Consider the following 27034-nt stretch of genomic DNA (forward strand, 5'->3'; position numbering starts at 1 on the left):
TTTTTGATAATTTTAATAAGATACATGGGAAAATTATACCTATGCAGTTTAAACACCAGGCCATCGTGCCACACATTATCGAATGCCTTTTCAATATCCAATATTGCCATGGCAGTCGTTTTGGACACTGATTTGTTTTGCTGGATGACGTTGTTAACCTTTGTGAGTTGGTGGATGGTGGATCTTCCTTTCCGGAACCCAAACTGTTCTTCCAGTAATATATCCTGTTCATCTGCGAAAGCAAGAATTCGCCTTTGTATTGACTTTTCAAACAGCTTGGATAGGGCAGAGAGTAAGCTGATGGGCCGATAGATCTTGGAAAAGGAAGGATCTTTCCCCGGTTTCAAAACTGGGATAACTTTAGCTAACTTCCACTTTGAAGGAAAGTAACCAAGCTCCTAGCACCTGTTAAAAATTTTAGCTAAGAAGACAAATGAACGATTACTCAAATGTTTCAGCTCAATGTTGAATGTGTTGTCGAAACCGGGGGCCTTCATATTGTTGGATTTTTTCACAATAGCCATCAGCTCATTCGCAGTGACTCTACTTTCCGCAGGAACTAAGCTGTCTGATTGGTCAACCTCAGCTACGCTATCAGCTACGGCTCTTTCATGTGGACTAACTTCGGAAGGAATAGGCTTCGGTTTTTTCTTAAGCACCTTCGTTAAGGACCAGAAGGGCTTTGAATGTGGGAGAATTTCTCGAAGCTTTTGCTGGAAGTTCCTGTTGCGAAGCTCAGATATCCTTTCCTGGATTATCCTAGTTAAGTTGTTATAAGAAGTCTTCCTTTCTAGGATGCCAGTTCGTTGATACTGCCTCCGGTAGATATTCCGAAGTCGGATGAGTTTCTTGGTGACACTGTCAATTTGAAGAGAGGAACTCGGCATATGTTGTACTGGAACCGTCCTATCACGAGCGACTGTGATTGAATGCTGGAAGGAAGATAGGGCCGCATCGATTTCCATCGGGGAATCAAGTGGCAAATCGATATTAATAAGTTGGTCGGCGATTTGTTGAAATTGGACCCAATCGGTGCGATAATAGTTCCTCCGTGGTTGAATAGGCACTGTTTCTGGTGAAGATCCCAACGTCAATATTACTGGAAAGTGGTCGAAAGAGAGCTCGTAGAAGACAACCGGAGAGCTGTCTATGGCGATGTTGCTGATGAATATATCCAAAATGGAATGAACTCCCGATCTGGAAAGTCGCATTGGTTGATCCGGAGCAAAGATGTTGTATTGTCCAGCTTCGTAATCTTCGGCAAGTACGAATCCGTTTCGATTCTGTCTTTTGTTTCCCCACAGCTCATGCCGTGCGTTCAGGTCCCCAGCAATGATGAATTTGTTCTGTCGTCGAGTGAGCATAGCCAAATCTCGCTTCAATGATGCACACGTACCATCTCGAAGATTTGTTTGTTTGGGGCAGTACGCTGTAATGATGATGATGGGTCCCATCGTCGTTGTAATCTCAATTCCGATGGCTTCTATAAGTTGCAATTTAAAGGCTGACAGAAGCCTGTGCCGAATGGATCGTTTAACGGCAATGGCAACTCCCCCTCCTCTGGTAGTTGTCCTGTCGAGCCTGTGAATCCTGTAATAGGAAATAAAAATAGAAATATCAGGTTTAAGATGAGTTTCAGTTAAAATAGCAATATCGGCATTCTTCTCTTGAAGAAAGTCGGACAATTCAGCAGTTTTGCTCCTGAGTGAGCAAGCATTCCAATTTACTATAACCAACGGTTGAATCTTTTGGGTTGCTGTGAGGAAGTGGCGGCAAATTCGGAATATCCCTTTTCGGTGGGAGCCGTGGGAAATTAATTTCATCCTTCTGTGGAACATTCTTGCGCGTTGATTGTTTGCGGGACGCCTGTTGTCGAATTTTTGTGAACTCAGCACGTTTGGGACACGATTTGCTAGTAGATGGATGGTCGCCATCACAGTTCACACATTTTACAGCGATGTCATCTAGTAAGCAATCGTTGGTATTGTGTGATTCGGCACATTTCCCGCACCGACTTTTCATGTGGCAATTCCTCGCTACATGGCCGTAGTTCAAACAGTTCGTGCACTGTGTGACATCCCGATGTACCGGTTTATACTTTTGCCATTCGATGATTATGTGAAATAACGATTTAATCGTTTTCAGTTGACTCATGGTGATGGAGCCCTTCTCCAGATGAATCAGGTACAGTTGATCTCTAAACTTTTTGTCCGTATTATGTCGCTTCATATTAAACACCATCAAAGGCTTTAGTCCAGCCTCCGACAGTGCCTGCTTTAGTTCGGCTTCCATCATGTCGGGTAGTCCTCGAAGTACAACCTTCATAGGTTTGTTGGCGGCAATATCGTGTGTGAAGTATTCCGCTTTTGTCTGCTTCAGATAACATTCCACTCCTTTGTAGTGGTTCAAAGCCGAAACAGTTATTTTGTAGCCTTCAGTACATAAACGGATTGTTGCCTGTAGTCCTTTGCTGATCAGTGTGTTGAAATCCGAGCGTAGAGTTGGTGGGAAGCCCTTCAGGTAGAAAGGCGGCATTTTTTCCTTCTTCTGCAGTTCCTCTTCGACATCTACTGGCAGATCAGCATATTGGTTTTTACTCAGCAAACGGTCGTTTACCTGTACATCACTTGGCTTCAGACGCTTAGCATGCTTTGGATCCTTCTCGGATCTATGGCGGTTTTTACCCATAGCTTGGGTAGGTAGACAACTGCGAATAAAAAATAAAACAAAATCGAAATTAGTCGTAGTAGGTTATTCGTCTATCCACATCGAGTGTTAGATGACGAAAATATGATCAAATTTCGACCACGGTTCCCCTTTTATACGCAGTCAGTTGAAGATATGTGCCTGACTATCTCAAAATCATCGTCCTTGCGCGAAAAAGCCAAGCAAAAGTAAAGAGTTTTCCGCGTTGTTTTCAAAGTTTAAGAAAACTTAATATTTGAGTTGTTTGTGGTTATCTCACACTGTTCAAAATATTATCCTAAATTCCTGATCATATTTTTGATGAAATGGTGAAAGAATTATGTTGCTGCCTTGAATACAAGTCGAGATATTCACGATTAAGTTCTGCCCATTCTTCCATAAGGCTAATTTTGAAAAGGCACCCCATAGTAAAGTAAGTCGTATTCACGACAAAAAATCTTCCACTTTTCTTTTTCGATAGAGAGAATCTCTCCGTATTGGGACATAGTTGCGCGAATATAAGGATCGATGACGCTTGAGGGAAGATCATGCACACGCACTTCTATAGCACTATCTTCCATATATACTGGAATGTTGTACTTGATATTTTCATGCTCCACATAGTGCAAATTATTATTGTCTTTAGCGAATTGAATTGCATCCAACTCTTTCTAGAACTGGATATAAACAACATTATTGGTCTTATTGCATTGAAGTAAATGCACACGTTTAATGTCAAGATGCATTTGCTCCTTAAGCAAACCTTCAAGTTCTCGTATCGAAGGTCGAATTTTTGCACTGTCTGAAGTCAACAATAATTGTATTCTTTCGTACCGGCGGTAGCTTTTGTTCGTTTGGTTCGCTCATTTCGAGGTCGTTCTATTGTTCACTACACAATACTGTACTTGGTTTCTTCTGTCCCGAACGTAAGCGGGTTTAGTTTATCGACTAACTTGGATGAGATGTGCAACCGAACTGAGTAGAAGACACTGAACTGGAACCAGAAAACGAATCAGCGCATACATAACTGGGAAATGATGAATACTTGCCATGGTGAAAAGTTTGGAAACCCCCTTCACCGCATCCGCCCACAGGACCGGGACGGCTGATGAACGCTGACGGTGACGGCGCGACTGGGGTGGAGGTGTCGGAGGCTTCCATTAATCGAACAACGGTGCGTCCCAGTGTGTTATACCCAGTTATTGTCGAGCAGCATTCACTTGCGGCGATGCAGGCGTAGGAGACGGGTCCACTACAGGAGGAATCGGAAATTTTTGAGTAGATTTGTCCTCGAACTCGCGAAAGTAAATTCCTTGTGGCCACGTTGCGGGATTTAAAGCAACGGACTCCAGCGCTCGATCAAGACCGACTTTGAACGAGACAAAAATCATGGTACTAACGTCAGCACCTTTGGCAACCAATTAACAACAACCGGGTCCTGAGCTAGTCCGAGATTGGCTTGTACCATGGCAGAAATCTCGTTATTCGTGACGTCAGATCGAATACGAGACAAATAAAGTCAAAACTTATCAGTCGATTGTTCACACACTGGAACATGAACGACGTTTTCGCCTATAAGTTTAGATGCCGATTAGCACTCGGAAGCCTTTTGTTCGGTATCGAGTCAACGAGGTCTCTTAGCCGGACGACGATGGTCCCGGGATGGCAGGGCCGGTTGAGTGGGTTGGGTGTCCGTGGAGTCGGTTTAGATAACGCTTTTATCTCGCTCTGTAAGTCGTTTATTTCCTCCGTAAGTGATACCAATGGTGAGTTCTTGTCTGCAGCTTTCGTGATAAAGCGGAGATGCGAGTTCTCGAACATACTAGCGCAAGCATCACACATCCAAAAAAGATTTTTTTGGTGCCATGTAAAATACCCCGAAAGAGCGCGTGAGACTTCCGAGCGTGCCATGTGAAATGAGCATCCACAGTATTCACGGCAAACGACTGAATCAATACCAGTAATGACTTGACTGCATTTGGCACAATTTTTCTCCATATTCTTCCAAGGAAGCGCCTTTGATTAGGCTATACACCAAGCAGATGCCTAAGTATGCGAAGAACTAGATCTAGACGATAACTTATTGTTTAAATCACAAAGCGATAGTAGCTGTACAAATATTAAAGTCTTTCCAGTATCTTGTAACCTAATTGAACAGTTAGAAATTGATAATATGCGGAAGTGAAAACCAATGAAAGTAACCAAATATTTTCTGTGTTTCACATGTTTTCTCCCTTGTATTGTTGCCATAGTATTTTCAGACGATTTCCAAAGATTATCGACGCTTTTGAACCAAGGATCATTGAAATTACACCATTACTGAGATTATTGGTTGACGGTTATTCACAATTTTCACATTCACATTTTTCGATCAAAATGTATAAAATCTTCTCGAATCACTGTTTATAAAATGAATAAGTTTGTACGTTCTCTGTCTTGAAATTTATTTTGATATAAAATCATTTTAATTGATCTTTTAAGTAACTTTGGAATCATCATAATTGACTTTCATTTAAATGATATTTTCAAAATATATGTAAAAATTTATGGAAGACATAAAAATAGAGTAGAATCAATTGTTCTGAAAGAATTTTATCGTCAATTTGAACATTCGCATAAAATTTAAACGCTAAAAGTATAGTAAGTTTGTAATAACTTTTTAGTGCATCCACCACCATATATTCTTTATTTTTGTATTTACTATGGGTACCTTAGACTTATTTCATTTTTAGTGTATTCGTGCCTTTATTTTTTTCAATGTCGGAAAATAACTATCGAACTGCCAAAAAATAACCATGCTCTCGAGAATGAGGCAATTAGATACAATGATTCTCAAACTTCTTTACCGGATGATCGATAGGAAAGAAAATGGCTTTTCTTCGTAAAGTGATTCAAATGGACAATTCTACTGGAAAGACTTTAATATAGTTTAGCCTTTGAGGTGTATTTTTCTAAAATTTGCACTTCCGCAATGCTAGACATTTACTTTTATTCGTTTAATGTTTTGCATTTCTCATATAGAAAGGTTATGCAATCACTGTAAAAACCGACTTTTGAAACAAGGCCCGGAGGGCCGAGTGTCATATACCATTCGACTAAGTTCGTCGAGTACGCAAAATCTCTCTCTCTCTCTGTCTGTGTGTGTATGTGTGTGTGTTTATGTGCGTCTGTGTGTATGTAACGTTTCTTTGCACTAACTTTTCTCGGAGATGGCTGATCCGATTTTCACAAACTTAGATTCAAATGAAAGGTCTTGTGGTCCCATACAAAATTCTTGAATATTATTTGGATCCTACTTCCGGTTCCGGAATTTTGGGGTAAAATGTGCAAAAAAATGTGAAAATAAGTGCCTTAACTTTTCTCAGGGATGGCTGAACCGATTTTCACAAACTTAGATTCAAATAAAAGGCATTGTGGCCCCATACAAAATTCCTGGCTGACCGAAAATACATTGTAACAAAATAATCGGTGGTGGAGTTCTTGTTGCTATTCGTCATCGTTTGAAAGCACAACTTTTGCAGAACGCTTCTGAAAACAACGTTGAGCAGGTATGTGTGAAGAACAGTCTAAGTGATAGCTCATCATTATTTCTCTGTGTGGTTTATCTTCCGCCGAACCGGATACGTGGCCTGTCACTGATCGATACGCATATACAATCGATAGACGAAATTACTTCCGTTCATATGTGACCTAGTGATGAAATCCTTATTATCGGTGAATTACATGAATCGTCGCACGACCTATATAATTCTCGCATCGTCAGCTCAAAAAAGGCGACTACAATAGTATCATTGTTTTTGTTTTTGCGACTCAAACCTTTTCTAACGTTATGACGTATGCAATCGATCAATACGTTCCTAAGCGATTTAGCCAGCCCTCCAAACAGTATTTCTCATGTTTATATATATATATATATATATATATATATATATATATATATATATATATATATATATATATATATATATATATATATATATATATATATATATATATATATGTATATATATATATATATATATATATATATATATATATATATATATATATATATATATATATATATATATATATATATATATATATATATATATATATCATACATACAAACATACAGGACTTTTTGTGAAAGCACGCGAGGACATGCAGTGCCCCTAAAGAAAATTTCGAAAATATCACCGTGACTCATCGGGACATTTTTGAGCTTAAGCTTATACTTATCAATTCGTAAATGACTTTGATGATCAACTGACCAGACCAACAAATCGAAATAGTGTTAATATCAATCTTGATTATATCCTCCCTGTTTTTGAGTCATCAACCATATGGAAGTTGGGATTTTTAACACGCTAATTTGGAAGCTGCTTTAAAATTCATTACGTTAAGCTTGCTTCATTTAGAATTGGAACAAACTTTTGCTCATATTGTGGTGCTCCTGGCGGACGCATTTGGAAGTTCTTGGCGCCCACGTGTCGGGAATTTTGTCAGCTTCACGTATGATTTTTGACATTCCGCAAATCGACTGTACTTTGTAAACAATCAACATGAAAGCCGAAAGAAGGGAAAAATTGTGCACAGTAATTTGGAAAATCCATTGTGATCTGCATCTAGGCTAGCTAAACAACTGAAATTGCCCAGAAATACCGTATGGCGCGTTATCAAACGGTATAAGGAAACATTTACGACGATGCGGAAGCCACAAGAGAATCGTCGGAGTGGAACTGTCGACCGGAAACTGCGTGGTAAGATTTTAAAGACGATTAAGAGGAATCCTAATCTGTCAGACCGTGATTTGGCCAGAAAATTCGGTGCTGCCCATTGTATGTACCGTGACGAGAACTCGACTCCGGGAAGGATTCAAGTCGTATCGAGCTAGCAAACAGCCAAAACGGACCGTAAAACAGAATAGTGTGGTCATAATTCGTGCTCGGAAACTATATGATCAGGTGCTGACCAAGTTCGACGGGTCTTCTGATGGACGATGAAACCTATGTCAAGGCTGACTTCGGGCAAATCCCAGGTCAAAAATTTTACTTGGCAACGGCTCGGGGGGTTGTTCCAGCCAAATTTAAATTTGTTTTTGCCGACAAATTTGCAAGAAAATTTATGATTTGGCAGGGAATTTGCAGCTGTGGCAAAAAACGAAAATTTTCGTTGCAAATAAGACAATGAACTATACTAAAAATAGCGTCTCCAAAAACGAATTTTGCCGTTCATTCGATCCGACGACCATCCCGTAATGTTTTGGCGAGATTTGGCAAGCTGTCATTACAGCAAAGCAGGCATGCCCAAACACTGCACTGCACTGCGTGCTTCATATAACCACCGCCACCGCGTGTATTGAGAATGCCATTGCGTGCCAGTGCACAAAGAGAAACACGAAACGCAATATCCGAAGCCACGGTGCTCGTGGCGCTGTTTTATTTTCGGCGCTGGTGTTTCAAGCTTCGGCATATACCGAAACTCCATGTTTTCAGTTTCGTTAAACACCGGAGCCGAGTGTTTTCAATTTCGCGAAGGCACCGAAGGTTATATTGTCAATCAATTGAATTCAATCAGACGCGTATTGATGAAAAAAGAATTAATCATTCAAACGCATTTTTCGTCATACCGTGGCGCTATAGGTGCTTATAGTACAAGCAACGTATATGGCAAAATCGGAAACACTCGGCTTCGGTGTTTGCCGAAGTCAGGAACACTCGACTTCAGTGCTGCCCGAAAATCCAAGCACCGGTGGTTGACAATTACACGTTCGGTGTGTGTTTTTCAACACGGGCACGAAGCGTAGCATTCAATACTCCTGGTGGTGTGCTCACGAGTGATAGCCTGTCCGCACTACACCGGGACGACCGGGACGGGACCGTCCGGGACTATCCGGGACGTTTTTTTTCCTCATCGGCGATGACTGAGCTGCCGGCGTGTGCATGTATTGGAATCCCGGACCCGGCATAAAATCCATTTGCTTGCCACCGATATTCCTCACCGAGTTTTTCGCACCATGCCGACAGCCCACACAGATAGAGAGTGAATTGAGAGAGCAAGAGCGAAAGGAAGACCGAAATGAATCCAAATCGTTTCATTGATATTTCTTAGCTTAATTGATTGATTGATTTAGTTAATCATCAAGAGTCCTTACAATCGAGTAATGTCATTATAATTAGCCATTACATTACATTTTAGGATGGTGATTTTTTAATTGTTGCTACTCATTACATATTGAATTACACTACAGATCTTCGTCTATGGTCCCCTATTGATTATGTTATAATTGAATTAAATAGAAATGTTCATGGTTCATTGTACATCTATTCGAAAAACTATTTTAAATAGAATAAATAAATGGTAGTTCAGTCTTATTATTATTGAAAGGTTTAGTCTGAAGGAACTAGGCTTATTTTGATTTACAGCAGTGCCGCTTTTACGTAATAATGAGCTCGGGAGCAACATATATTTGTGTGCTTATTACTAAGACCGTGGACACGTGCCCCACTGTCTCTCTTATTATTGTTATTATTAGAGATTGGAATTAATATGAAACAACGCAAGAAACAAGTACGATGTTTTACTTCAATTCGAATCCACTGCCATACATTATTAATAAAGCTATAAAGTGATAATGTGACGAAACTTCTTTACAAGCACAGTTACTTGTTGTATCTGTGATGTTTTAATAAATGTACTTATAGAGACAATGGGTATTTTTAACAATGGAGACGTCTACTAAACATGAGGATTTAATTTAACCATATATTATGATTTTAAATTTTTTATTTTAATAAATGTTTATTGTTTGATTTATGAATAGAAGCTCTAGACTTAAGTAAAAAGAGGTGCGTGACAAACGAAGATTTTTACTCGCGAAGGACAGGATTTGGAGGCAGCCAACGGGTAGATTTAGTTCATTCCACTAACTAGCGTCTTGACTCGTACTATGGCAGCAGTTTTGGTATTTCAGGTAGCCTTAAAAAAACTGTTACATCCGGCAACTCTAGGAAGCCAGAAATACTTCTGGATTAGTATGCGGTGCAAACGGCTGTTTGAAATCGATTTATTTTCCCAATATTTCTCTGTATTCAGATGACAATGATTTTGCAGGTTTGAGTACAATTGTTCAACGGTTCGCTTCTGAGTTAACCAACCTTGAAGAAGGATAAGGTCCAGACTATGTCAATTTTCAACATATAGTACTATTATTAAATTTTCTTTCACTTATTCAAATCAAATTGGACTGAATATAGTGAACATAAAAGGATTTTTTTCTTTAAAAGCGATTTAGTTCATTCCACCAACCGCTCTAATAAGTTAAGAATTTGGAGTGTGGATTGTTTATTGTAAAATTTGTTGCTTCAAATTATTTTGTGTACAAGTAGCCGGGTCAGTCCTTTACATGCTCTACATGCGGATTTTCGACTCGATGGGCCCTTCTCTATATACACATAAAATCAATTATGTTTAATGGTTACCTGATAAAATGAACACTATACCACGTTCACAATTTCGTTACCTATCAATTAGCGAATCTGTGTACCTATATATTTATATTTTCAATAACGTTTGAATACCTACCAACAAGTATTTATTGCCCGAGTTAGGTGTAATAAAAGTAGTTTGAAACAAGTATCAGAAGCGTTAATATACGATATATTTCATGAGGGACGACGTAAAAACTTATACAGCGACGAGCGTTAAGTGTTAACGTAAAGTGATAAATAATATTTAGTTAGTAGAAAATGGAGAACTTCACTGATGACGAAGTTATGATGATGGCTATTGCATTTGAAGAGGAAGATGAGGATCAAACTCCCTCTGCTAAAAAAAAGAAGTGGGTTCATGAAGCTTGGACGAAATGTGAAACGGAGGGAGAATTTGCTACACTTTTCAAAGAGTTAGTAGCCGATGGATAAAAATTCCACGAATACTTCAGGATGTCGCAACACTGCTTTGAATTACTTCTACGCAAACTAGAAGTTTAACTAAAAAAGGAAGACTCCAAATTTCGACTGGCGATTACAAGGAGGAGTAAGGATTTGAAGATAAAGTGCGGAAAATTCGACGTAACAACGTTCATTTAAGTAAGAAGAAGATTTCTCGCATCTAAACTTTCACCGTCTACCAGAGGAGTCGAACTTAGCGATGCAAAACATCCGAGTCTCTGATATGTTAAAATTTTTTTTTGCCCACCACTCCCCCACACCAAAAAATTTACTAAATAGTTACTGACTGACCAGAAGTCATACATTAAAAGTAAAAATAAAGTTTTATCGCTAAATTGTTTCTTCCTGTGATTGTCACGCTACGAACATTCATCAAACACGATTAAATAATATCACCAGACTAGCGAAAAGTGACGAATTACAAGTCGCGAGGGCAGCTTTTGTAAATTTGTTCTAATCAATTTAAAGTAGTCATCTCAGTTATTTTTGCTTCACTTTTTATTTCATATGTCGAAACCATAGTCTGAGAGAGATCAACAATCGCTATTCGATGCACTGACTCAAAAGATGATTCGCGGTGCATTCGCTTTATTTTTGCGTAACAAAAGCTTTTAACATATTCACAATATTTTTATGAATTCATCGCAGCCAAGTAATCAGTAAAATAATGGAAAGATACATTAACAGCATAACGTTTCACAATTCTACTGTCCGAAAACATAAATAAAAAACAACGGGCGAGACGAAGTTCGACGGGTCAGCTAGTTTAAAATAGTTTTTCGAATAGATGTACAATGAACCATGAACATTTCTATTTAATTCAATGATAACATAATCAATAGGGGACCATAGACGAGGATCTGTAGTGTAATTCAATATGTAATGAGTAGCAACAATTAAAAAATCACCATCCTAAAATGTAATGTAATGGCTAATTATAATGACATTACTCGATTGTAAGGACTCTTGATGATTAACTAAATCAATCAATCAATTAAGCTAAGAAATATCAATGAAACGATTTGGATTCATTTCGGTCTTCCTTTCGCTCTTGCTCTCTCAATTCACTCTCTTTCTGTGTGGGCTGTCGGCATGGTGCGAAAAACTCGGTGAGGAATATCGGCGGCAAGCAAATGGATTTTATGCCGGGTCCGGGATTCCAATACATGCACACGCCGGCAGCTCAGTCATCGCCGATGAGGAAAAAAAACGTCCCGGATAGTCCCGGACGGTCCCGTCCCGGTCGTCCCGGTGTAGTGCGGACAGGCTATGATGGTGAGTACCGTGCAGAACGGATCCGTGTTTTTGCCATGCCTGCAGCAAAGTCGTTCAAGAATGGTATGCAGAGAAAGGGGTCCAGTTTGTTCCGAAAAACCATAACCAACCCAACTGCCCCCAGTTCCGGCCTATTGAGAAATACTGGGCAATCATGAAGAGGAGACTCAAGGCAAAGAGAAAGGTTGCCAAAGACATCAATCAGATGACGACCTGGTGGAATAAGATAGCTAAAACGATGGACGAAGAAGGTGTGCGCCGCCTAATGAGCCGTGTTATAGGAAAAATTCGAGAATTCCTTCGAAACCGTGACGAATAATATAACGCTACATTTGTATAAAAAAGACCTTGAATTCAATAAAAAATAACTGAAATACAGGCAATTGTCTTTGTTCCAATTCTATCTGAAGCAAGCTTTATGTTGTATTGTTGTTACTATTTTATAACAATAAAAACTGATTGAATGTTCTGCTATTATATTTTACTAAAATACTGTTCTTGAGGTAGTTTGATATCCAAAACCTGTTTTAATCCACCTAGTGGTGTAATGATGCCTTTCTCATATCAATCATACTATCATATATAATACGGTGGTATTCCTCAAAATCATTTTCTTCGATTCTTAAACGAATAACCGAAATCGGTTTGTTTGTCCGTCTATTGATAAAAACTATCAATTGGAAAACATTTGAGGTCGTTTAGAAAATTTTTTAAAGTTTTTCCCCATTCTCAATTTTTAACCCACTTTACCCTATATTCCCGGATCCGCATGAAATTCAGGAATTACGTATGGGACCACAGGACCTTTCATTTGAACCTAAGATTGTGATAATCGGTCGCGCCATCTATGAGAAAAGTTAGAACACATATTTTCTTTTTTTTTGCGCATTTTACCCCATAAGTCCCGAACCGGAAGTCGGATCCAAATAATATTTCAGGAATTTTGTATGGGACCACAAGACCTTTCATTTGAATCTAAGTCGGTTCGATTTGAAAATCGGTTCAGCCATCTCCGAGAAAAGTTAGTGTAAAAAAACGTTACATACACACACACACACAGACATTTTACGTAATCGACGAACTGAGTCGAATGGTATATGACTAAGAGCTGAGGTACTCTTACACTTCACTCACAGATCATCTCACCCATCAGGTCTCACGCGAAAACCACACAACCTCACAGCCATGGGAGGGAATAATAACAATAATAATAATAATAATAATAATAATAATAATAATAATAATAATAATAATAATAATAATAATAATAATAATAATAATAATAATGATAAAAATAATAACAATGATAATAATAATAATAATAACAATAATAATAATAATAATATAATTATTATTATTTCGCGTTTACTGTTTCGATAGGGGGCATCAATGACAGTTTTAGGCATTTCTGCATATGTCCGCTTAGACCGTGCTCTTATAGAAAGCTTCATTTTGTCTTTACGGAACTTAAATGCAGCTCATGCTGAGGGATCATGAGTGCTCTCCCCACAATAAACACATTTTTCAATGTCTTTATCGCAAAGATTATTCTTATGGAGCCCTTGACATTTGATACATTTAAGCTTATCATTACGATAAGTAGCTGTATGCCCGATTTTTTACAGTTCGTGCAATTCATAACATGCGGAACAAAAAGCTGAATAGGAAGACGAATTTTCTCGATGTATACATGGCTAGACAACGCAGATCTGGCAAATGTCACACGAAACGAATCGGAAGGATGATAAATCTAGACTCCATCATTAACACATGCTGAGTACAATTGCTTGCACTCGAGTAACTTAACTTCCTCAAGCGTAGAGTTTTTGAAACGACCAACTCCATTTTTAAGAAAGTAATCGACTGTCAGACTTGCTTCAGTGACAACACCGTCAATTTCCACCTCCTTCAATGTAAACTCGATATTCAATAATGAATAATTCACAGGTTACAATTTCGTTATGCTTATGACAGACATGTGATATCGGAATCACTGTACACCGAGAAATCACATGTCTGTCACCCTGAATCACGGTGGTATCACGCGAGCATCATGATACAACGGTGATTTCCACACTACGGTCATTTATCGTTGTATTGTGCAAAATCACATCACTGTTTACTGCTACCAGCGCCATTGACGAGCGATGTTGAACTCACGAAACAATATTTACTTCTTCAGAGTATCAAATAATAAACAACCTTTGTTTTATTTTGAAAAAAAAAATCTCTGTAAAATGCTAACCAGTAGCATAAAACTTATACACTTTATCAACGTTGTAGCTTATTTTCAAAAAGCAGTCAAACCAAGAAATGTTTATAAATTTGGTGAAGTTTTTAAACACAAATAAAGATAATAATATATTCATATTTGTACATAAAATCAGCACTATTGAGTTATTGTGTTCTATTCAATAACATGTAAATTGTTGAAATGGATTTAGAGCACAAAATGATTCATATTTTGAATGCACATGTGGTATTAATAAACGATAAATATACACAACAACAATAAACCAACTTTAAACTCCTCAAAATCCTAATAAAACCCTTATGAGATTATATTCCAGCCTAGTAGACCATTTTTCATAAGCGTTATGCAGTAAAATTAAGAATCAAACCTATGTCAAATCCATTTCGGAATGATTTCAAATTCAAGAAGATTTTAAAATCAGCTTTATGATAAACGTAATCCTTTTTATGAAAATTTCGTAATGAATAAAATGTTTCGTTGAAAGCATTTTGTCGTGAATACGACTTACTTTACTATGGGGCGCCTTTTCAAAATTTACCCTCTGAGAGAGTGATAAGTTTTTGATCGTGAATATCTCATGTTATATCTAATGAATCAACATAATTCTTACTACACGCCATCGGAAATATGATCACAATTTTATAATAAAATTTTCAGTTCTGTGACATATTTTCAAATAGTTCAAAATTGAACTTTTCTGAAATGTTTGGTATAAACGAGTATCAAAGAAGATAATTCATAAGGCGCGTTTGCCTTTCTCGTATTTTGAAAGCTCAGTGATCTGTGAAAGGATTTATATAATCTAACTACCAATAGAATCGAAAATTTTTAACTTGAACGTATTGCAACAACATTGAAATCTTTCAATAGTAAACTATTGAAAAACCTGTTTGATTTAACCCATGAGAGCACCAGCCAATCAGAACACGAGATGTCTGAATCTATACAAGAGCATTCATATAAAAGTTGAGCCAAGTACTCTATCACTGGCGCCAGAAAGACCGATGCACCGGCACCGACACGCTCTGCGTAGTTTCCCTTCCGGAGCAGACGATGGATTTTGCCAACTGGGAACTGCAGACCAGCACGGTTCGAGCGGGACTTTGCCTTGCCCTTTAATCCTCCTGTGTGCGTGTTTCTGCGTAAAAATTCCACAAGATGCTGTTAACAGCTCGACAGCCAATTCAGTATTACTGGCTGCTGCTATAATAACTCTCTCTTTTATATCGTTTCACTGTTTCCCGTTCTGTCTACAGGAAAGGAATTCTAACAAAGGGGACGTCCCTACACCGTTACCAGTAGCAGGTATAAAATGAAATGTGATGTGAGAAATAGCGTCCAATTCGTCATCTAACACTCGATGTGGATAGACGAATAACCTACTACGAGTAATTTCGATTTTGTTTTATTTTTTTATTCACAGTTGTCTACCTACCCAAGCTATGGGTAAAAACCGCCATAGATCCGAGAAGGATCCAAAGCATGCTAAGCGTCTGAAGCCAAGTGATGTACAGGTAAACGACCGTTTGCTGAGTAAAAACCAATATGCTGATCTGCCAGTAGATGTCGAAGAGGAACTGCAGAAGAAGGAAAAAATGCCGCCTTTCTACCTGAAGGGCTTCCCACCAACTCTACGCTCGGATTTCAACACACTGATCAGCAAAGGACTACAGGCAACAATCCGTTTATGTACTGAAGGCTACAAAATAACTTTTCCGGCTTTGAACCACTACGAAGGAGTGGAATGCTATCTGAAGCAGACAAAAGCGGAATACTTCACACACGATATTGCCGCCAACAAACCTATGAAGGTTGTACTTCGAGGACTACCCGACATGATGGAAGCCGAACTAAAGCAGGCACTGTCGGAGGCTGGACTAAAGCCTTTGATGGTATTTAAAATGAAGCGACATAATACGGACAAAAAGTTTAGAGATCAACTGTACCTGATTCATCTGGAGAAGGGCTCCATCACCATGAGTCAACTGAAAACGATTAAATCGTTATTTCACATAATCATCGAATGGCAAAAGTATAAACCGGTACATCGGGATGTCACACAGTGCACGAACTGTTTAAACTACGGCCATGGAGCGAGGAATTGCCACATGAAAAGTCGGTGCGGGAAATGTGCCGAATCACACAATACCAACGATTGCTTACTAGATGACATCGCTGTAAAATGTGTGAACTGTGATGGCGACCATCCATCTACTAGCAAATCGTGTCCCAAACGTGCTGAGTTCACAAAAATTCGACAACAGGCGTCCCGCAAACAATCAACGCGCAAGAATGTTCTACAGAAGGATGAAATTAATTTCCCACGGCTCCCACCGAAGAGGGATATTCCGAATTTGCCGCCACTTCCTCGCAGCAATCCAAAAAATTCAGCCGCTGGATCACAAAAAGAATCTTCCTCAAAAATCCCTCCTGGATGGGGCAATAATCAACCACAAGCAAAGAATGACTCTGGTGATTTATTTTCTGCTGAACAACTGATCGTCAGTTTTGAAACAATGACAACAAAACTACGAAACTGCAGAACGCGGTTAGATCAAATCAACGCCTTAGGCAAATTCATCATCGAATATGCAATATAATGAGTTGGTTATAGTAAATTGGAATGCTTGCTCACTCAGGAGCAAAACTGCTGAATTGTCCGACTTTCTTCAAGAGAAGAATGCCGATATTGCTATTTTAACTGAAACTCATCTTAAACCTGAAATTTCTATTTTTATTTCCAATTACAGGATTCACAGGCTCGACAGGGCAACTATCAGAGGAGGGGGAGTTGCCATTGCCATTAAACGATCCATTCAGCACAGGCTTCTGTCAGCCTTTAAATTGCAACTCATAGAAGCCTTCGGAATTGAGATTACAACGACGATGGGACCCATCATCATCATTGCAGTGTACTGCCCCAAACAAACCAATCTTCGAGATGGTACGTGTGCATCATTGAAGCGAGATCTGGCTATGCTCACTCGACGACAGAACAAATTCATCATTGCTGGGGACCTGAACGCACGGCATGAGCTGTGGGGAAACAGAAGACAGAATCGAAACGGATTCGTACTTGCCGAAGACTACGAAGCTGGACAATAAAACTTCTTCGCTCCGGATCAACCAACGCGACTTTCCAGATCGGGAGTTCATTCCATTTTGGATATATTCATCAGCAACATCGCCATAGACAGCTCTCCGGTTGTCTTCTACGAGCTCTCTTCTGACCACTTTCCAGTAATATTGACGTTGGGATCTTCACCAGAAACAGTGCCTATTCAACCACGGAGGAACTATTATCGCACCGATTGGGTCCAATTTCAACAAATCGCCGACCAACTTATTAATATAGATTTGCCACTCGATTCCCCGATGGAAATCGATGCGGCCCTATCTTCCTTCCAGCATTCAATCACAGTCGCTCGTGATAGGACGGTTCCAGTACAACATATACCGAGTTCCTCTCTTCAAATCGACAGTGTCACCAAGAAACTCATCCGACTTCGGAATATCTACCGGAGGCAGTATCAACGAACTGGCATCCTAGATAGGAAGAAAAGGAAAGGATATCTGAGCTTCGCAACAGGAACTTCCAGCAAAAGCTTCGAGAAATTCTCCCACATTCCAAGCCCTTCTGGTCCTTAACGAAGGTGCTTATGAAAAAACCGAAGCCTATTCCTCCTCTGATATCACCCCAGGACGCAGCTGAAGGAATACCTTTAATCACACCAGTAGAGAAGGCAAATGCGCTAGGCCAGCAGTTTGTGTGTTCTCACAATTTAAGACTCAACATTGTTAGTCCATATGAAAGAGCCGTTGCTGATAGCGTAGCTGAGGTTGACCAATCAGACAGCTTGGTTCCTGAGGAAAGTAGAGTCACTGCGAATGAGCTGATGGCTTTTGTGAAAAAATCCAAAAATATGAAGGCCCCCGATTTCGACAAAACATTCAACATTGAGCTGAAACATTTGAGTATTCGCTCATTTGTCTTCTTAGCTAAACTTTTTAACAGGTGCTGGGAGCTTGGTTACTTCCCTTCAATGTGGAAGTTAGCTAAAGTTATCCCAGTTTTGAAACCGGGGAAAGATCCTTCCTTTTCCAAGAGCTATCGGCCCATCAGCTTACTCTCTGCCCTATCCAAGCTGTTTGAAAAATCAATACAAAGGCGAATTCTTGCTTTTGCAGATGAACAGGATATATTTCTGGAAGAACAGTTTGGGTTCCGGAAAGGAAGATCCACCATCCACCAGCTCACAAGGGTTAACAACGTCATCCAGCAAAACAAATCAGTGTCCAAAACGACTGCCATGGCAATATTGGATATTGAAAAGGCATTCGATAATGTGTGGCACGATGGACTGGTGTTCAAACTGCATCGGTATAATTTTCCCATGTATCTTATTAAAATTATCAAAAATTATCTTGCAGATAGAGCATTCCAGGTTTCTCTGAATAATGCACTTTCAGAAAGATTTACTATTCCTGCTGGTGTACCCCAGCGAAGTATCCTAGGTCCCATTCTATACAACTTTTTCACATCAGACATCCCACCTCTTCCAGGTGGTGGTGTTCTGTCACAATTTGCTGATGATACTGCCATTCTTTACAAAGGTCGTGTCATTAATGCTCTGAAAAATAAACTACATACAGGTCTGGACGCTTTAACGGAATATTTTACAAGCTGGAAAATTGTGATCAATGCAGCAAAAACTCAGGTCATCTTGTTTCCACATTCAAGATCTCCAAAACTTGTTCCATCAGACGAATGCCGAATACGATTCGGTGATGAGATCATCCAATGGTCCGACGAAGTTATCTATCTAGGACTCACCTTTGACAGACATCTGATATTCAGGTCACATGTTGACAAAATCGTTCAAAAATGCAGCATATTCATTAGGTCTCTGTATCCGCTGATTTGTAGAACATCTAAACTGTGCCTGAAGAATCAGATGGCTGTCTCTAAACAAATCATCTACCCCGCAATTGAATACGCAGTCCCTGTTTGGCGGGGCTGTGCACGAACGCACAAACTTAGGCTTCAGCGCATTCAAAGTAAGATCTTAAAGATGTTTCTAAACCTACCCCCTTGGACAAGGACTAGTGAAGTACATGAGATGGCCTCCCTGGATATACTAGAACAAAAATTCGAACAATACTGCACGAAATTTGAAGAGAGGTGCTCAATCTCTGAAATACAAATAATTCAAAATTTGTACGTATTAGGTTAGGGATAGTTATAAGTAGGTAGAAATTTTATAAATAATTAAAATAAATATTATGATTAAACATTAGTATGTAAAACAAGAGTAACTAAAACACCTAATATTAATAACGAATCGTATGAACAACAAAGATGAAAGGCCAAAGGGTCAAAACACTTGTACTGTAAAATGTTGATGTAATACACAAAAATAAGATTAATAAACAGATATTTATGCAAAAAAAAAATGAGAAATAGCGTCATTTAAGTTAAAGCAGCTACTCTGAACGTACGAGACACCGTCAGCTAGATGGCACCGAAAACCGAAAAAAGGCAGATTTGTACCGTCACTAACACATTCAATTACGAACGGCAATGCGAAAGCGAATGTGATGATGTTGAACCCATCTTTATACTAGTATGGGGTCGTGTGAAAATATGCCATGCTATACAGGGTTCTCATATATACAGGTTAATCTGTATTTTATTTATACATACATATATGTACAGATTAATCTGTATTATTATTATTATTATTATTATCATTATTATTACTATCATTATTTTTGCAAATTTGGCAACACTTGTGTGCTGAAACATCGTTAGTTTTTCTATGCTAGTTTTTTACGATTTTTGGCGTGTTTTCTTAAGCATATTGATTTTGTTCGATATTAATCGTATTCGAAAGTGTATTTTACAAAACCGGTCATTGGAGTGTGCGAGTTTGAGCATGTTCATAAGCTATTTGCGTTAATTCGGATAAAGTTTTTATTGTTTTGGCGCCACACTGATTGTTAGAACCAGTACCTCTTCTTTTGTTCATTTACTTGCTGCTGTGTGTTTGGTGAACCAGAACAAAACAAAAATGGAAAAAAAGCTTTGCGGAGAATGCCACTTGCTGATCAACGAATTGGAACCAGTGCGATGTGGTTTTTGTGATGCATTCTTTCACATCAGCCAGCAATGCTGTGGTTTTAATAACCGTTGAAACAGGGATCTGTTTACGCAAGGAACAGCAATGTACGTTTGCTCCAAATGTAAAACTGAACTGAACGGCCGCAGTGTGTCTTCCTACATCAAGGATGTGCTAGGTTCAGAGCAGTCCCATCCAACGAATTTTGATAGTCTTTCTGCTCAGGTTCGCCAACTTTTCGATCTGATCAAAGCGCTTGGCAAGCAGGTCGAAAATTTAGCAAACAAGCGATCCTCTGCCAACTCTATGAACACAAGCGGCTGGCCAAAATTAGGAGTAAAACGTCGCCGTGGAAACAATGGACAAGCCGTGCAAGATGCTGCTGTACATGGAACCAAATCTATCGATCTGAGCGATTTATCTGTTCCGTTCATTGTTTCTCCAGTAGCATCACACAAATTTTGGCTCTACTTATCTGGATTTCAACCATTGGTGACCGTTGAAGATGTGCAAAAAATTGTCTCTCGCTGTCTCGATGTATCTGACGCTGTCGATGTCGTACGGCTTGTTCCAAAAGATGTGGATCCAACCAAATTGACGTTTATATCGTTTAAAGTCGGACTAGACCCATCTTTAAAAGAACAATCACTTGGCGCATCGACCTGGCCTAGTGGACTTCTCTTTCGCGAATTTGTCGATCACGTTAAAGTGCGTAATGCTGAAAGAGGAGCACTTACGACCCCTTTAGACAACGGCACTCCTCAACCATCGTCGTCGCAGCCTCGGATCCGGGACACCCAGTAACAAGCACTAAGGAAGTCTCCCTGCCGCTCCACCCAGTTGTGCTCCCCGAAGACATCCATCATCGTCATCGTCCCGGTCCTGTGGTCGGTGGTGGTAGAGGAGGCTTCCGACATGCTACTCCAGACGAGTATAATGAGCTACTAGAACCCGCTGTACTTGACAATTTTCCGCTTTCTAGTGTTACTTTTTCGAATGGTTTACGCATTTACTACCAGAACGTGCGTGGATTGAGGACAAAAATTGATGCATTCTTCCTAGCGTTTCGGATGCCGAATACGACATTATCGTCCTAACGGAAACCTGGCTGAATGATCAAATTTTCTCTGTGCAACTCTTCGGTCACCTGTATGCTGTTTACAGGAGTGATCGCTCCCCGCTGAACAGCCACAAAACACGCGGAGGAGGCGTACAGATCGCAGGCGCTCTCAGTTATCCACTAGCAAGACTGTTTAACCTTTCAACTCTACAATGAGAGTTTCCTTCTCGATGGAAGTTCTCCTATCTGTTTCCTGTTCACAAAAAGATGATAAACGCAATGTCTCCAATTATCGAGGAATAACGTCTTTGTGTTCTTGCTCAAAGCTGTTCGAAATTATTGTGAACGATTCCCTCTTTGCCAGCTGTAGGAACTACATAGATAACGAGCAGCATGGGTTCTATCCGAAACGTTCGGTGTCATCTAATCTCATGTTGTTCACTTCGAAATGTGTGCAGAGTATGGAAGGCGGATGGCAAATCGACGCAGCGTATATGGGTCTCAAAGCAGCATTTGACCGAGTGGATCATGGAATTCTTCTATCAAAATTGCAACGACTGGGAATCTCATCGATGAGCGTGAAATTGTTCAGATCCTACCTAACAAACCGTTATGTCAGTGTAAAAATTGGCTCCTCGACTTCAGAAGTTTTCTCAAACCTGTCCGGAGTTCCGCAAGGCAGTAATCTTGGATCGCAGCTGTTTTCGATTTTCATGAACGATTTTCTGTTACTTTTACCACCGGAATGCAGACTCTCCTATGCCGATGACGCAAAAATCTTTAAAGTTTTAAAATGTCTCCTGGATTGCATTGAGTTACAAGAAATGATTCAAACGTACGTTAAATGGTGCTCAAAAAACTATTTATGTTTAGGTATCGAGAAATGTTGTATCATCTCCTTCCATCGTAAAACTGATCCTGTCATATTCGATTATTTCATTGCGGGAAGATCCATGACACGAGTGGAGAATATAAAGGATCTTGGTGTCATTCTGGATCAAAAAATGACTTTTAGACTTCATTATGACGAAATTTTAGCCAAAGCCAATCGTCAACTCGGTTTCATCATGAAGATTGCCTCAGAGTTTCGAGATCCGTTGTGTTTGAGATCTTTGTATTGCTCACTTGTACGCTCTATACTCGAGTCAAACGCTGTGGTATGGTGTCCTTACCACGCTCTCTGGAATACTAGGATTGAAGCTGTTCAACGAAAATTTGTGCGATACGATCTGCGCCTGCTACCGTGGCGTGATCCCATGAATTTACCGCCCTATACCGATCGATGTCGTCTATTGAATCTTGAGCCATTGGAAACACGACGAATCATTGCTTAAGCTACATTTGCTGCAAAACTGCTTTTGGGGGATATTGACTGCCCACCTTTGCTAATGCGGTTAAATCTCTACGCACCGGAAAGATCACTTTCTGCTCATGGAATCAAGGAATACGGTTTATGGACAACACGAACCTTTTCGCTCTGTCTGTACGAGATTCAACGAGTTTTTCCAGTATTTGGATTTTAATGTGTCGTCCCGTGTGTTTCATCAACGTCTACTTGACCTTTTTCATATTGTGTATCGTGAAAATTAATTTTAGTGTACTTAGTTCATTAATTTTAATTCATTAGGACAAACTATGTCAGATGAATCATAAGAAACAAATAAACAAAATGACTTGCATACCGAAGATCGTCGATACATTTCAGACCAGGCCATTGCAATTGTTTCGTACTGAAATTTCGAGAAGAATCAGATATCTTCGAACTTCATAGCTTCAATAAAAATAAACTACAAATTTGTCATACCTAGCCTCCTATATTGGCAAATTAAAAAGGAAATGTTTCAAGTTTGGAATATATAGCTGTAGAATCAACTAACTGATATTCGAAAAAGTGAAGGGAGCGTGTCAATTTTTTCGTATTCACGACATCCAGTTATGTCTCTGACATTACCCACCGTACGGTAGAACATCAAAATTGTGGACATCAAATTTTCCCTAATGCTAATTACATTTAAATAGTGAAGGTAAAAATCATGTATCCCAGAACAAACGTGTCAAAAATGTATCTTAAAACCATAAAATTTGATATGAGTGAAATTGTCATCCGAAGAACGCTCACACACAAAATTAGTTTTAATTCAGAGAGGCATTGATTATATCTGTCATGAATCAGTTACTAGGAATACACTTCAAACCGCAAAAAATATTGGTTTCTATATTATCGATCATCGGAGCTGGGAAATTAAGCAAAGTTTTGAGTTGTTTCGTTTCACTGTATATTCTTTCTGTGCGCAAAACATGTCACCTCATCGTTGTACGCGTACAGCGTTGTACAGAAATCATTGTACGGAATTCACATGTCTGTCAGTGGTATTAGCCTGTTTCAAATCGTTAACTACAGCTCGAATTTTATCTCTATGACCTTTTGAGATTTCTATAACTTCCGAAAATGTGATGTTAAATCTTTAGTAATTTGCATCAAAGTCGATGGCTTCAATTTGCGCCGAAAATAGACTATCCATGACTCAGAAGTACCCTCTGGATAATGCTCAGCCCTGCGAGTGTTTAAGCTCTTACTAGTATCCGGAATCGGATTCTGATGATCTTCCATTTCATCATGGGGATTTTTAACTGGATCCGACTTCCAGATCCATAAATACAGAGTGATGAATGTTGAAAATGTTCAACAGTCATATAATTGACAACTCAATTAAATACGCGATTTTCAAAGCATTCATGAGAAAAGCGTCATCACACCACCAGGTGAATAACAACAGTATTTTTGAGCATGCCAACCTGTATTTCCGGAATCGTAAGTCAGATCGGCATAAAATTCAATAGCAGGCTATGTGGCCATAAAACCTTTCATTCAAATTTAAGTTGGAGAGAATTGTTCTGGTTATCTCTGAGATAAGTGAGTACAAAATTTTGTATGGGGCATATTGAGCTGTATGGAATGGTATATAAAACTCGGCCTTGGATGATAAGGCGGTTTTCACAGTGATTGCATAGCCTTTCTATATTAGGAAGGTAAAAAGATATTTAACAATTATATTCAATTCACACTGCAATAAATAATACATAAAAAAGGCATTTTCATAGTATGGTATCGTATAATGTAACTTCTAGTTGGCCATCCTCCATGGTGATACGAAGTGTGTACACTTTACAATTGAACTCGACATCATGTTTCAATGACGAATTGATGGACTTCTTCGTAGTGATGGTCTGGTATGCGTCGGGTTAGTTTCGGGTAATTGAACTCGAATCGGATAACTGAACTCGAATCGTTTATGCAAACACTTATACCCGAAACCTACCCATATCCGTTCAAAAGTAACATTTTTTTCGTTTCCTACTCGAAAATCCTTGTTCAAATATCTGGAATCTGACCATCACTAGTAAGATGGCTTCTGGATGTTTCAGGTATTTGGATGGAGTTCGGATATATCTGGACGGAATGTTCGATCAGCGTGGAACGTATTTTCAGGACAATCAATATTAAAATCTAGCAACTAATGTTTTCGATAAATTGTAGGCCGGCAGTCACGACTACTTAAATCATAAATATTGTCGACATTGTGAGCGGCTGCCAGATATCAAAAGAAAAGTGTACTGTTTGGTTTGGAAACGCTCACTCGATAATAAAATTATTTTTCATCATTCCACCAAATTCAGTTGGTTTTATAATCATTCTTTCAACAGTTAGTTTTACAAACATTTTGATAAATATAATATAATGAAAATAACACTGAAAACTTTCAACTTACCTGGGCCAAATGTAAACACCAGAGACTTCAAAGCCGTAATGCCAAGCACCGAAGTAAGCACCTTGATTTTTAGGACCCGTACATACGCCATGACCATGTGCTTTGTTATCTTCCCAACCACCACAAAAAGTACCACCGTCCTCAAAATCATAGCGGCCACCACATAATTTTTGACTGCTAACAAAACCAGCAGGATTTGTTACACCTTGTTGCGGACTACCACCAGCCATATTGGCATTATTTTTGTAGCAACACTGTACTATTAATATATAAATCAAACTTTATCACAACTTTTTGGAAAGACAACAACACTGCAATTGATATTTCTTATTTTGTAACGAACTCGATGATGACGATGATGACGATACTTCAGCTTCATGCGATATATATTGCATGTTTCCATCAATTCATACACACATAATATCATCTACATGCATTTTGAAACAATATTAAATAACATACTCAAATTCACACAGCCACACTAAATTTCTTTAGTTGAATATGCATCAAATAACACCTGAAACTAAAACTTTATTTTATAATCGGCACATTATTTCGAAAGTTCCAAAAGGTGTTTAAGTTCGTGTTACTTCGTGTACCTTTTCAAAATTTTGAGTGCTTATCACTGACACTGGAGTACTTAAGCATGTACGTTTCTACTCTTTGTCCACTTTTGTGTTGTTACATGAACAAAAAACAAATTCTAAACCTAATGCACGGAAACGCGGATTCGTTGGTTTGCCAAGGTATATCGCGTACACGATCACCATTATATTTGACAGTGTACAAATGCGATTGTACGTACGAAGTGTAATTGTACAGATTACTCGAATAGTACATTAAGTATTAAAAATAACTTTGTTTCGTCAAATTTTCAACTCACTACCACCACAACAACTGCAATGAATGTACACTCAATTTCCCTGTTTTCTCACTCGATCGTTTTTCTAATTCTTCTGCTGAAACCTGCAGATACGTTGATTGTTACCTACTGCGAGCATAACAGAATGTTTTATCTGTGAGGGCTAGTGAAGTGAGATATACCCATGTTTCATTGAATGCATAGAACAAACCATACGTGAGTTCCGTGGTTTATGTATACAACACCAAATATTGCTATCATTTCACCAAATAGTATATTTTGAAAATAACTGTTGGTATGACAAAGAACTTAGTCTATAATTTTCCATGCCAACACCGCATCGGCACAAAAGCAAAAAGTATAAATTAGAAGCCCACAAACATTGCGGAATAAATATCGCACAATTTAATTTCATTTGTAATATTTTATCGTCTCCGAAAATTTTACACAAATCGTGTTATTTAATGCTGAAATTGAGATTAACACCATATCTACCCAAACACAGTGTTAGATTATATACAGTTTAAAAAATTTAAAAAGTTTTTTATACATGATAAGAAATTTAAAAGGTATCAAATTTGCCTTATTCAACGGTTCACTGCAATCAATTTTCACAAAGACATATATCAACACTCGTTTTCCTCAATGACGACAAGAGCACATTGATACCTATATAAAAATAAATATCAGCTACTCTGGTCGATCCTCTGAAGTACGATTCTCCTGAGTGACTGAAATGCTAGGCACAGAAGATGTAATGAAAAATGTTATACTGTTTGAATACTACTGATATTTTTCTTTTTTCAAAACTAACAGATCGAGCCCGTTTTATTACCAAACTAACCAGATCAATTCAAAGACTTTCAATTGCATTTCCGACAGAAATTAATTAAGAGTATTTCCTCACGTTCCGCAGTATAGTCAACAAAATTGAGGGCACTTACATCATTTTAATCTATATCTAATATGCTTATTAGTTCCATTTAAGCATTTAATTTTCACGGTAAACGTCAGAACACAGTGACATGTCGCTTGATTCGTGTATCAACAAGTTTAATAAAATGCATGAATTTCT

At 38.8% G+C, this 27034-nt stretch overlaps 1 protein-coding gene across 1 annotated transcript in view; it reads right to left on the reverse strand.

The window, feature by feature from the left end:
• Positions 1-26083, reverse strand: part of LOC131432735 (junctophilin-1-like) — a 373602-nt gene extending 347519 nt beyond the window's left edge. The window contains exon 1 of the mRNA XM_058599215.1: positions 25098-26083. Within this exon, the coding sequence (XP_058455198.1) occupies positions 25098-25327 (230 nt within the window). The 5' untranslated portion in view covers positions 25328-26083. The remainder of the gene's footprint in view (positions 1-25097) is intronic.
• Between the last annotated feature and the right edge of the window lie 951 nt (positions 26084-27034).

The sequence above is a fragment of the Malaya genurostris genome, chromosome 2 (genome assembly GCF_030247185.1).
Source record: "Malaya genurostris strain Urasoe2022 chromosome 2, Malgen_1.1, whole genome shotgun sequence".
Taxonomy (NCBI): Eukaryota; Metazoa; Arthropoda; class Insecta; order Diptera; family Culicidae; genus Malaya; species Malaya genurostris.